This window comes from Dermacentor variabilis, chromosome 5 (assembly GCF_050947875.1).
Source record: "Dermacentor variabilis isolate Ectoservices chromosome 5, ASM5094787v1, whole genome shotgun sequence".
In the NCBI taxonomy this organism is placed as follows: Eukaryota; Metazoa; Arthropoda; class Arachnida; order Ixodida; family Ixodidae; genus Dermacentor; species Dermacentor variabilis.
Genome location: NC_134572.1, coordinates 48,665,131 through 48,678,572, shown reverse-complemented (window position 1 = coordinate 48,678,572; position 13,442 = coordinate 48,665,131). Strand labels below are relative to the sequence as shown.

At 46.5% G+C, this 13,442-nt stretch overlaps 1 protein-coding gene across 2 annotated transcripts in view; it reads left to right on the top strand.

Moving 5' to 3' along the window:
- The first annotated feature begins 264 nt into the window (after positions 1-264).
- The window catches only part of LOC142582555 (cytochrome P450 3A24-like), a 71,802-nt gene continuing 58,624 nt past the window's right edge, over positions 265-13,442 (top strand). For both annotated transcript variants that reach the window (XM_075692406.1, XM_075692404.1), the window contains exons 1-2: positions 265-566; positions 5,347-5,443. In XM_075692406.1, the coding sequence (XP_075548521.1) occupies positions 499-566; positions 5,347-5,443 (165 nt within the window). In that variant the 5' untranslated portion in view covers positions 265-498. The remainder of the gene's footprint in view (positions 567-5,346; positions 5,444-13,442) is intronic.

Below are 13,442 nucleotides of genomic sequence, written 5' to 3'. Positions count from 1 at the left end.
CCATATACTTTCTATTTATTTATTTATTTATTTATTTATTTACTTTCAGGGCCCTGAGGCACTACCGGGCCCTGAAAGTCGACGACTGGTGTACGTTCTCTCCCGTAGCTCAACGCACGTGCCGATGCCTGCGCAACTGGCTGGAGGCGACCTTGACAGCTAGCCGTTGGCCCACTACGTGCTACTCTCGTTGGTTCGGAACATCCTCTGTCTCACTCTCTCTCTTTCTCAGCTGCCGTATCGGGCGTTATATGCACACAGTGGGCCGCGAGCATTCTCCAGCTGTGATGTCGACATCGCTATAGCTCCCGGAGAGTGCTGCGGCACCCATCACTCACTTATAAGCGCCACGGAGTGGACTTGGAGTAAAAGCCGATATTATATCTTTGCGCGTTTGCCGGGTGCCTTTATCAAAGCAAAGCGCTGAGCGCAGGAAGCTGGGAACGTCCCCCTTCGTTGCTCTCTGGCTTTTCGATATTGGAGTACGTATAGTGCAGCATGGCGTTGTTGCTGGGATTGCCGGAATGGCTTATACTCGCAGCGACCGTCTGCGTCCTTTTCTACCTGTAAGTACTTACGTTTATTGAGTTTCTAATAGTGAAGAAGATGCTACACGCTAAGTAGCGGGATATTTAAACTAATCTGACCGACGCAACAACGGAGTGAATTGGATTAGTTTTATGAGCGCGCGAGTCCGGATAACTGTCTCGATCATTAAGGCTTCTCAAGGATTGTCAGGAAATAAAGATTCTTTTTGGGGGTCCGGTCGTTTTGCAGGTCAGAAGTAAGCATTTTGATAGCCTAAAATGTTGCCATTGACAACATTTTACCAAAGTAGTCCTGTCACAGTTTAGAAAAAAACAGCAAATGATTTAATGTACAGGTGAGTGATTTGTTGGCATTTAAAGTTCTAAGATTCGGCAATGTTTGATTTTTCTCGTTTAGGTTTGATGATAACGCTTTCAGTGTCCGCCTTACGGAATTGTTGCCGGCGCTCATCTCGCCTGATCAACATTATAATGCCAAAAAACCAACTTTCAACAAGAAAAAGCCGTTAGGGCGTTGGGAAGAATATTATCCCCGCCAAATCGTGTAGTACGATATCGCCAAGAAGCAAAAATTGAGACGTCCCAGTTCGTATTAAGTAGCTGAATTCTTCCATGACCCGCAACGTCCATGCTAACGCCGGCTGCCAGTTACCTGTCTGTTATGTCTCATACCAGACCATTACAGTCATTTCTAAAGAGCTGGCAGTCATGAACTTAATATCTACCGGTGCACCGCTCGCATTACAGCGTGCCCTATACGTCCGGAGCTGTTGGCCGATGATCATTATAATAGAAGTAACATGATTACGTAAAACTGTGGTGAAATTCAGAGTGGCTTTTTTTAGAGAGATAGCTCTTCTGCACAAAGTACAATTCCCAAAGTCAATCTCGGCGCGCGTTTGACCTTCAGGAGCCGGAGCACAAATGTGAAGGTGTGACGTCACGTCACGTGAGCTGCTGCGGAGAGGCATCGCATCTGCGCTCGCTCGAGCCTCGCCGCTGAGTACCACGTGATTAGGCGAGAGCTTAACTGCTGGTTGACCGGTGCTTGGTCGCTCAGTCTTGCCATCGATGAAGCACACACTGGTGTGAGCGCGTCGACCATTGAGGAAGGAAAAGATTGAGGAGGGGCCCTGACGTCACTCTTTGTGAATCTAAGTGAGGCTGGAATTTGTCTTGCTCCGCCATCATTTCGGGTGGTTCTCTTCTTTTGTTTACATTTTTCGCGAAACCACGACGTGTTGCACGCAACCGGACTGCTCAGACGCGCGTCCCCGCAGCAAGACCAAACGAAAGCATATAATCGCCATGTCTCATCGTATCACCGTTGCCAAAGTCATGTTGAAAGAAGTTCATAATGAACTTCGAAAAGTGGGGAGTGAGGTCGTATCAGCTGCTTTTCGCGGTTTTTGTGAAAATAAGCGTGCTTTATGAGCCCAGCCAACTGTTCTCACCAACTGGAGGTACCAGCCGCTGCTCAGTTCATGCGTGTTTTTTTTAATCGCATTTATCGCTCCCTTACGCTTGCATGGACTTCCTGGGACTCTTGTGAGCCGACTTGTGAGACGGACTTGCGAGCTAGACGTCTGGCGCGACGAAAAAAAAATGTACGCATTCTCACTGCACTTCAAGAATGCAGTGGAGAGACGTACGACAGACCGGCCCATTTGCGATCTGTCTGGAGTTTATGGGCACAAACATGTATTCTCGCTGTGGCTCGAGGAATGGTCGCGCTTCATTGAACAAATTTCAGGTGACCGCGCATCACTATCACAGAGCGCCGGCAAGAAGGCAGAACGACAATTTTGACTGCGCGTTTAGATTCACTGACTGCCTTAGGTGCCTGCTTCCCGCGGTAACTGAAGCTTCACGGAACCAAATTTTTGTCATAGCCGACGCATGGTGCAGAACAGTACGCGCGTAGACCTGGCCTACCTGCGACCATGGAACAGCCGTTTGATGTGTTCGCAGCGTACGTTCTGTGGAGCCTTGCTCACTCTTGCAGCGCATTCGCTAACCTTCACTTCCATGCGCTTTTTGCGTGCACAGATAAGCTACGCCTGCTGTTGGGGGGATTCGTTCCTTAAGTTAAAACTGCCGTTTCTTTCCAATCATCCCGGATGAAGCGTCGACTGGCCGGCGCACTGTGCCGAGGGCAGCAAAATGGACACATTCCGCATAAAGCTCTATCAGTACATGTATTCTCGTACGCCTTTGCAGGTGCGTACGAACCTCGAATGCGCTCTGCTTAAGAGAGTTAGTGCTGCAGAGAGCACTGTGAGAAACCAGTAACTGTTGAGCAACATGTGTTTTCATATGCACAAAGGCAAGTTGTTGCTTAACACGAGGTTTAACACGAATGCATAATCCTGTTTCACCAGGATTATGCATTCTTCAATCAATCAATCAATCAATCAATCAATCAATCAATCAATCAATCAATCAATCAATCAATCAAAGCAACTTTATTTCGCAACTTTATAACGAACGTTCTACGTGCCGCGGTTACGATCGACCTGCGGAGGCTGGCGATCTTCGGGGAAGCGACAGTCCCCAACCGAACGGCACCACCATGCCTACTGCGGCGACTCGCTTTCAAAACAACAATGCGCCGAGTCAACAGGCCGTGGGCGCCACCATGTCTACAACGGCGACTCGCTTTGTAAGGACCACAATATGCCGCGTCCCCAAGCGAGCGACGCCGGGATGTCTAGGCGCAGTCAGCGGACCAGGTATTGTTTGTGGAGTCGCCGTCGCCTTCACGGTATAATTGGAGCGGGGGAACTCCCGGAAGAAGAAGTTTTGCGGCGCCGTCTCGTGGGACTTAGAAGTCATTCAATGGACAGGTGCGGCGGCCACTGCCTGCGGGGTCAACACTGATCAAGAGGCGCCTGCTCAGGGCAAAACCCTTGTCTGCGAGAACCCTCTCACCTCGATGTGGTCAGTGAAACCTGTGCGGAAGTGAGTGTGTAAACCCTCCCCCTCAAAGGCCGGTCGACGACGATGACTTTGGACGCTTCCATCGGTCGAAGGTTGAAGGGCCGTTCTCCCTCACCTAAGGATCTAGGGAGGGCAGAGTGTTTATAAGCAGCCGTTGTCGGCTCTTCGCTGTGCATTCTCTTTCAGTCATGCTACACTGATGAACTGTAAGGTTCTCATGTAGATATTGTAAATAAATCTCATGTTCCTCGTTCTCGATGAGAGCAAGTCTCCCCCTTCAACAACGTCCTCAGCGAGGATAAGTTGGACGACGGCATGGGCCAGTTATCATCTATTTCATGCCTGACTCCAATCATTACACCGCAAATGTACCATGCGCTGTCAACAACAGGGATCACTAACCTGCAAGGAATTCATTGTACAGATTCTGAAACGCATCGGTTTCGGCCTGCGGTGGCACATTAGCATGATTCCGCCGGAGAGAGCAAATGATTCCGCCGGAGAGAAAGCGGTACATTGCGTACAGCGTTGCATGCGTGCTCATTTCACGAGCTTTAGTTCTTCGTGTCCCACCTGGCCACAGCAACATCCGGGAGAGCACGGTACTGATAACACAGCCTAACAAAACAAGGGAACTATCGCAAACCTGCCCACACGACGCCTTTACCATGGTACGAAACATACTGAGCAGGAAGTGTGAGCGCAGAACCATAACAAAGCCACCATTGTGGCCCGGAATCATGGCCGATACAGCAAGAGGAAAAAAAAAAAACAAGAAGAGGAGAACCTAACGCATCACTTCCTCCCCCCTTTTCTCCTAGCGCGTGGAAGGGGTAAAGCCTCTCCTCAGTTTTTTCTTCCTTCCATGGCGTCGACTCTTCGCTGTAGGCGCCAGGCTGAGTCTTAATATTACAGTAACCCAAGTTATAACTGCAAGCATCTATGTTACAGGCCATAAGTTAGTGTCTACCTTAGTCAAGCCGCAGTAAGACAGTGATGAAGCTTTTGATGTGCAATAAAACATTCAAAGAAGCAAAACCGGGTCTAACGGTGCCTAACAGAACTTTCACTCGTATAACTAGGTTCAAGCCACGTTGAACCCCAGCTGCTTTTTCTTTTGCTAGTGAGGATGAACTTAGCAGAGTAAATTGACGCAAACTTTAATATCGACTTTCTGCTTTGCAAGAACATTATGCAAGATCAAGTCTTTGAAAGATTCAAATTATATTGTGCGCTTGAAATCCCGAAACTGCGCAGCGGGTTACGAGGTCTCCGGATCGATTTTGGCGGCAGGTCCTTCCTACGCAAGCTCGATGCGACGTTTGTTGTGATCTCTCAGCATTCTTTTTCTGCATTCTTACGCTATAGCCATGATCCGTGCAACTATCCTCGAATAAACCTCGGCACTGAAAGCTAGAGTTCCGCGCGCCCAAGGAAATCTGCAGACCATCAGAGCAAAAAGTTCGTAGTACAAACTGGAACATTTGATGGGAACTAAATCTCATAACCTCGGACTTACTTTTCGACTTTGTCAAGTCATTATTCTTTTGCAGGAGTTGTTATTTTTTCTCAAGCCTTTTGAATTAGAAATACATTTGGTATATAGCAGAGCACCGGAGTAGCTTTTAAATTTAGTACAATCCGAGCAACATTTCACGCGTGATTCAGTAGGCGAAAACATTTCTCTAAGTTCTTGATTGTCTTTTTATGGCTTTTGTATGACGATGTGCAAGAAAATTTTTTGTCGTAAAAGAAAAAGTCATCGTGACACAAAGTTGGTTTCGGAAAGGTAGTCTGTACACGGAGGCACACTTACGGAATATTTTCATGTGGATATATTTATTCAATTATTTTACAGATATGCTTCTCGGAATCGCAACTACTGGAAAAACCAAAACATTCCGTCGGAGCCATTTTCCCTTATATTCGGTCCTACGTTGAAGATTTTCTACAAAGTAAGTCACAATGGCTGTGAGAATTTTTTTTCAACACGTGATATTTCATTGAAAAACGCAAGCAAGGCTTTTTACCATATAGTTTGTCACTCATGTGGCCACTCTATTGAAGTTGACTTTGAAATTCGCTTAGTCCACACGATGGATTATTAAGTGCATATGATGAGAAAGCCGCAACAATGGTATTTGGGTCTAAATGCAAAGGATGCGGTGCAAGAAAATGTTCAATAAATAGATAAAGGTTGAGCGCTGATTTTACCTCGAATCCAAAAGTAATGAATAAATGCGCTGTTAATAGGCGCTGCCTAGATCGTCCTTTAGTGCATGGTCCCAACGTAAAATGTGCCATTAATTTTAAGGTTAAAACAAGATCCGCTTTACTAAATGCACAAATACTTGCAATATTCATGCGGTCCTTAGTCATGACGTTGCCATCCATGATATTATCAGCTTTTGAACTCTAATATTCACCTCGTGCTCTTGTCTTCGTTCAGGGACAGGCACCGCGAACGTTCAGTCTTTTTTTTTTATTGAAGTGAATGTTAGGAGAGGTTGGCGCCTTTATGTGGTGGCACCAGCTAGTCCTTGTCACTTGGCAGACGAAACAAATTTGCGTAAGAAGGGAGAACAGCGACACTAAATATAACACTCAGTAGAACACCGAATCAATAAAAAATATAGAGTCCAACAGTACATGAGTCGCAAAGTTCTGTGCATTAGTTCAGTCCACGTACGCATATATATAGTCTGACGTTTTGAACAGCCAAAACACACAACACTTGTAATACACTCCAAGTACATGACAGAATTATACATATTGCGTAAAAGTTGTGATCACCACTTAAAGCAACTATGAAACACGAACAACGTTTATGTAACTCATTTAGCGTATTCGGATCATCCAATACTTAATATTTTCCCAAAATGTTGGTGCCTCTAAAAACTTTTTCAGAGCAAGAAGTGCTCTTTTTTGAAGGCCCGCAGTTGGCCATGGGCCAAGTATCTCTTTTAGAGTGAATGGTCTTCTGTTTAATATAAACAAATTAGCTTGCAGTACCGTTCTTTGTGTATCGTATTTCGTGCACTCGAGAAGAAGATGATGCACATCTTCGTCTGGGTGGCCACAAGAACACCGCGGACTAGAGACACGTTTTATTCTGTACAAGAAGTGTTTCGTAAATGCAGTACCAAGACGCAACCGGTGTACCAAAGTTTCAAATTTTCTGTTGTCTCTTAGAGTTTCCGGCATTGATAGAGAGAGAGAGAGAGAGAGATGCAAATGAGAGAAAGGCAGGGAGGTTAACCAGACTTAAAACCTCCGGTTTGCTACCCTGCACTAGGGGAAGGGAAAGGGGAAGTAAAGACGGAAAGAAGAGCGTGACAAAAATAAAAGCGTGAGAAAAAAAATATGAAAAGGGATGAAATGGGGTCCTTATAGTATTTCTAATAGGCCACTGTCACGTAGAAAAGTCAACAAAGCCTTGACCGACTTTTGCTGCGACGACAGGTCACGTCGGCATTCCAAAACTGACTGTTCTGAAAGTGGCCTGTCGTCAAGGCGTTCCAACGTGGTCGCTAGTGACAGCCGGTGCGCGCTGTATTGAGGACAGTGGCAGAGCACGTGTTCGATGGTCTCCTCGCCGCCGCAGTGTCTGCAAGCCGCGCTGTCGTCCATACCGACTCGGAAGGCGAAGGATCTTGTGTAGGCGACACCAAGCCACAGTCGGCAAAGTACTGCTGTTTCTAGTCGAGAGAGTCCAGATGGGGGTCGAAGTCGAAGGGATGGGTCCAGGCGGTGTAGACGTGTATGCTGTAAGCTTGGTGTGTTCCATAAAGTTTTGATGGATTCATTTGCAAGCACACGAATTTTCGTTGCAGCGTCTGTTCTTGAGAAGGGAATGGAGTCTTGCAAGCCGTCCTCATGTGCAGATCGTGCTGCTGCGTCGGCAAGTTCATTGCCCATTATGCCACAGTGGCTTGGAATCCACTGCAACGTGATGTCGTGTCCTTGCTCGACGAGGTGGTGAAGCAGCAGTCTGATTTCTAGAACTAGTTGTTCGTGGGGTCCTCGGCGTAAGGCAGAAACCAAACAATGAAGTGCAGCCTTGGAGTCAGTGAACACGCTCCATTTCTTGGGTAGTTCTTCAGAAATTACCCGAAGTGCACAACGAATAGCAGCAAGCTCCGCGGCAGTCGATGTAGTCTGGTGAGAGAGTCGAATCTTTATGGTGGAAGGTTTTGCAGGAAAGATCACCGATCCTGCAGACCCATTCACCGTGGTTGAAGCATCAGTATACAGATGATGATGATCGTTGTACGTCTCGTACAGCAAGAGCAGTGAAAGCTGCTTGAGTGCTGGAGACGAGAGTTGGGCTTTTGTTCGTATGCCTGGTACGATAAGTCGAACCTTTGCTTGAGCCAAGCACCATGGTGGAAACGGAACTTTCGCTGGAGCTGTATAACCTGATGGAAGGTATGCACGATAGGGCAGGACAGTTTCACAAAAGGAAGCGCGTGGTCGATCCTCTGGCAGTGAGGCTAGATGATGGGCAGGGGCTCGAGCAAGGTGTCTTACGTGTGCTCTGAGTGCTTCCATGACTATATGGGTCTTGGCTGGGAAATCGTGTGCAATCGCAATGGTTTCAGCCGTTGATGAACACCGCGGCAATCCAAGACACACTCTTAGCGCCTGGGCCTGGACGCTTTCGAGTGTACGGATATTACTTCTGCAGGTGTTGGTCAGCAAAGGCAAGCTGTATCGCAAATACCCAAGAAAGAGCGTCCTGTACAGTTGCATCATTGCATGTACTGAAGTACCCCAGACATTTCCTCCAAGAAACTTAAACACATTAGAGATATCCGTCAGGCGCTTCTTTAGGTAGGCCACATGAGGACTCCAGCAGAGGTCGCGATCAATGATTACTCCTAAGAATCGGTGCGTCCTGACATAAGGAATGTTTTGACCGTCGATAGAGACATCGTATAATCTCATTGGCTTCCGGCTAAACGCGACCAATGCGCATTTTTCTGGCGAGATCTTGAGGCCTTGTTCATTTAAGTAGGCCGATGTTGACGTGGCAGCTTTTTGAAGCCTGGCGCGTACTTGCGGCCGTGTCACACCAGATGCCCACACGCAGATGTCATCGGCATACATTGAAATTTTAATGTGATAAGTTTATACATGGGTCTATAGAGTATAACTACGAGTTTTTAGTTTGCTGGTCAAACCAGGTAGTTTTGCTGAGACGACAAGAAATCTGTCTATGGAGCAGACGGACATCAATAGCGGAAGATTGGTTGTCTCCGCGTTATTGTGCCCTCGATTCGCAGCTGCGTCCGCTGCAGTATTACCAGTAATATTGCAGTGCCCAGGTATCCACTGGAATGCAATTACGTGGTTCATTGCGCTTGCTTTTGTAAGTTCTTTGAGTGTCTCATACAATAGCGAAGTGTTCAAAGAATTTTTCTTATTGCTCTGTAGTAATGTGAGAGCGGCTTGCGAATCGCTAAATATAACCCATTTTTGCGAATGTTTTTCTGATGTTATGAAACGCAAAGCACACAGGATTGCAAACAGTTCTGCCACGGTGGAAGATATCTCCCGGGGTAATTTAAATGTTTGCTCTAGTGCTAAATGTGGAATGACGAATGCTGAAGCCGAGGAATTTTTATGACACGAACCATCTGTATAAACGTGGATGTACTGGGGTTATAATGAGTAAATTTGGAAGAGTGCCAGTTGCTGTGCGGCTACTATGAACATGTCTTTCTTAGATATAATCCCGTCAACCGGTAACTCTATTTTAGGGTATGTTAACATCCAGGGAGGGTAACTAACATCCACTTTGCATAATTCAAATCTTGGTAATAATGCTTTATGTTCTCGAACAACATCGTGAATTCTGCTTTTGTTTCTTTCGGTGAGCGCGAGGTTTAATGAATGCTTCTCGTGTTGGGTTAAGATGCGATAAATATGTCGGCATGCTTCAACCGTTCGTATGACTGGAAATGGGGGGTGAAGAGCTTCAGCAATTCCTAAAGAACTCGAGGTAGCCTGCGGAACCCCAAGACACACTCGCAGCTCTCTTGCCAGTAAACGTTGAAGACGTTCCTCAGAAGTTTGCGATAAACCATGGAGAATAGGTGCCGGGTAAGCAATTTTTTGTTTTATGAGTGCGTTATGAACTTGTAGTAGCGAAGAGACTGATCCCACCCACGTTGTGCCTGCGAGTCGCCGAAGTACGTTTATTACTGCATCGGTCTGCTTTTCAATTGCGCGGATGTGTGAAGCCCATGTAAGCTGGCGGTCAAGAATAACTCCAAGAAATTTATGCTCTTTCGCAAACATCAAAGTTTGCCCGTTAAGCCTAAGTTGAAAATTAATCAACTGTCGTCTAGTGAAAGGGAGTACGGCTGTCTTTGCGTATGAAAGACTCATGCCTCTTTCTTTTAAAAAGGTGTCGATACTATCAAGACCCTCTTGCAGCGTTGTTTGAATGTCTTGTATATTAGAACCAGAGGCCCATATGCAGATGTCATCTGCGTACAGAGAATACCGCAGACCAGACGGGAGTCTTTGTGGCAAGGCTGCCATGACACAGTTGTGTAAAAACGGACTGAGAACACTGCCCTGCGGAACGCCCTGCGTGATACTGTGATAATTACTTTCTCCTTCAATTGTTTCCATAAATATTTTTCTATCTTTCAAGAAATTTGATACCTATCGCAGCGTTCGACCGTGTAGGCCAAGCTCTAACATACCAGCAAGGACGTGTATGTGACTTACACTGTCGAATGCTCTTTGAATGTCTAAGAATACTGCTACTGTCACATTTCCGCAGCTTCGTTCATGTTCGACGTATGTGGCAATCTCTAATACTGCATCCATTGTACACCGATTTTGTCGAAAACCGGTCATGTGGTCGGAAAACACGTACATTTGTGTGTTCGCACCACCATTGCAGTCGACTGTCTATCATCTTCTCCATTAGTTTGGAAAAACAGCTTGTGAGACTGACGGGTCGGTAGGAGTCAAGACAAAGTGGAGTCTTTCCTGGTTTTAGCACTGGAATTACCCGAGCTAATTTCCATGAATCCGGAACAGTCTCTCTTATCCAGATATAATTAAATATCTCCAAAAGAGTCATTCTTCCTACTGGACCTAGGATCTTTAACATCACATACGTAACACCATCTGGGCCTGCGGTTGTCGGTGTACGGCATGACGAAAGAGCACTTTTCAATTCATTTAACCTAAACGCACAACAAAGTTGTGGATGTTGTGACATAAAGCACGCATGAACCTTCTGTTCTGCTAGTGTTGTCGAACTTGCAAATTGTAGGCAAGTAAACAGAATTCCTGGTCTGGATATAAGTTGACAAAATTCGTCAGCAACAGGTGTTTCCGGAGTGCTTCGAGCTACGGCAAGGGCTCGAAAGGGATAGCTCTGGGTAACTGGACCACTAAAAGATCGGACAACGGGCCATATTCTGGGAACTGGAGTAACGGAGACAACGACGAGCAGTATTCTCGCCATTTTCTTGTACCTAATTTTTGAAAGCGTCTGCGCTAAGTTGACTGAACTTTCTGTGCCGTCTTGTAGTCGTCCAGCTTTCCACTGCGGTGGTAAGCCCGTTCTGCGCGCCTTCTAATTGCTCTTTGGCATTCATATTCGCCGTCGACTGCAGCGTATTCATTTGGAACAATGACATGCTTTGTGCAGATCTTGTAAGACTCACACAATATATTTGCAAAACTTTGAAAGTTCGCATTTTCGCCCAATGAATTACTTAAATGGTGCCGAAAACTTTACCAATTAGTATATTTTGAGTAGCGGCGGGTACCCTCACTCCGTATGAGGCGAGGTTTTACCAGGATCGGAAAATGATCACTACCGTGCGTTTCTATGTCCGTTGACCATTCAACGTCATCAAGAAGGTCTTGGGAGCAGAGCATAACATCTATACAGCTTGAGTAACGGAACCCCCGCAAGAACGTTGGAGAGCTGTCATTTAACACAATCAACTTAATTTTTTCCGCGGCAGTCTCTATAATGCTTCCACGGGAATCATTATATTCACTGCCCCATATGACGTTATGTGCGTTGAAGTCCCCACAAACCAGCACATGTGAGTTTGCGATACCAAACACATTCACCAAGCTGTCTACTGATATTTTGCTTGAACATTGTAGATAAAGACCGATCACTGTGACGCTTGTATTTCTAAAAGATATCTTGCATGCTACGAACTCCGGTATATTTAAATCGCTCGACTGTATTAAATAGGACGGCAGGTCCTTTCTCACGCACAACATCGCTCTGATACTTCCAGCAATGCGCGATGATATATATAAAACATAGTTAGAAAGACGAAAGTCATCTCGTACGCCTGCCTCCTGTATACATAAAACAGGAAAGTTATGTTGAGCTAGTAGTTTGCGAAAATCAGCTGACTTATTTCGAAGGCTATTAGCATTCCACTGAAATATGAAAACATTGTTATAACGATTATTCATTGTAAGCCTGTAATGGAGCTGTTGGTGGTTGTGGAAGCACCAACGATCCCATAGAAAGCAGTGCTTTTACCTCTGGAAGGTTGTTTGCGTGTGGAATGGCACTGAGAATTGCACGCAGAGCTGTGAATAGCATGGGCAGGATCATCTGTGCCACGGGTAAAGACGCGTAATCACCACACGACGCTGAAGGTCCATGTGTGCTCGAAGCAGGTCGCTGAAGAGCTGACTGAGATGGTCGCTGGGATGACAGGTGTGGTTGACTCGAATGTTCAGGTAGTCGCTCAGATGTTAGGTGAGGTTGCTGTGTCAATGGCACAGGACGTTGTTTAGAAGGTCGGCGAAGTTCACTCGACGCCTGGGCGAGATGAGTAGTGTTCTCTAGAGGTGGATCGTGTCGCTCGCTGTCGGAACGTTGTCGATCTGAGTGCCTTAGAGCTGCAGAATAGTTCATATTGACCACTCGCTCTTTCTCTTTGTTGGCAGTTGGAGGCGCGCATCTTACAGCATCAAGGTTGGGTGGGGGCGCATTACGAGGAGGCAGCCTTCCGTATTTCAACTCATGTCTGCGCAACCTTGAGGCAGCTCTGCTCTGAGGGCACCCGGAGAACGAAGCTGTATGGTTTCCGCCACAGTTGGCACACTTTGGCTGACACACAGACTTGCACTCTGAATGGTCGTGGTCTTCTGAGCATATCTTGCAGCGACGTGGACTGCGGCAGTTCTTCGATAAATGTCTAAATCTCTGGCAGTTGTAGCATCTCAGAGCAGGGCCGTGATATTCTTCTACGGGATGACTCGTGAAACCTAGATGCACTCGTTGCGGCATTGGTTTGTCTTCTCTGAAATGGACAATGACAGTTCTTAGGGGGCGTGATTTTACCGCTCCATCTTCTTGGCGATTGTAGCATGCCTGACGACGGGCAGATGTCACGCCAAAATCCTTCAGGAAGTCAACCAGTTGTTCTTCTGTATACTCAACTGGCGCATGGCGCATCTTGCCGACATTCTTGGTATAAGATGCCTGAATGAATGGTTTGACTCCCAAACCAGCCACTTCGCTCATCGACAGTAGATGTCTTGCAGATGAGACTGAAGTAACGTTGACAGAGAAACTTCCATCTCTGTTTACGCGGAATGACTGTACTTTTTCCTTTGCCGCGGAGACAATTTCCGACGCAGCGCGGTTTGGATTCACTTGCCAGAAGTTGCGCCCTTCCTGTGAGGGTCGAAAAACAACTGGAATTCCCTCAGGCCGCTTCTTTTTATACGATACCAAGGAGAACGGCGTTTCATCGCAGTCTATGTCTTCATCTTCACTTAGCTCATATTTAGATGTCTTGTCGTCGTCAACCCGTGGTTTCTTGGCTTCACTTTCGCTTGTCTCAGCCATATTCACTGAAGGTGCGCTGGAAGGTAGGGCAGCGTTGAAAACTAGCGTCGCTGGCTTGATGACATTAGGCGCGTGTTGTGGCACTTCCGAGA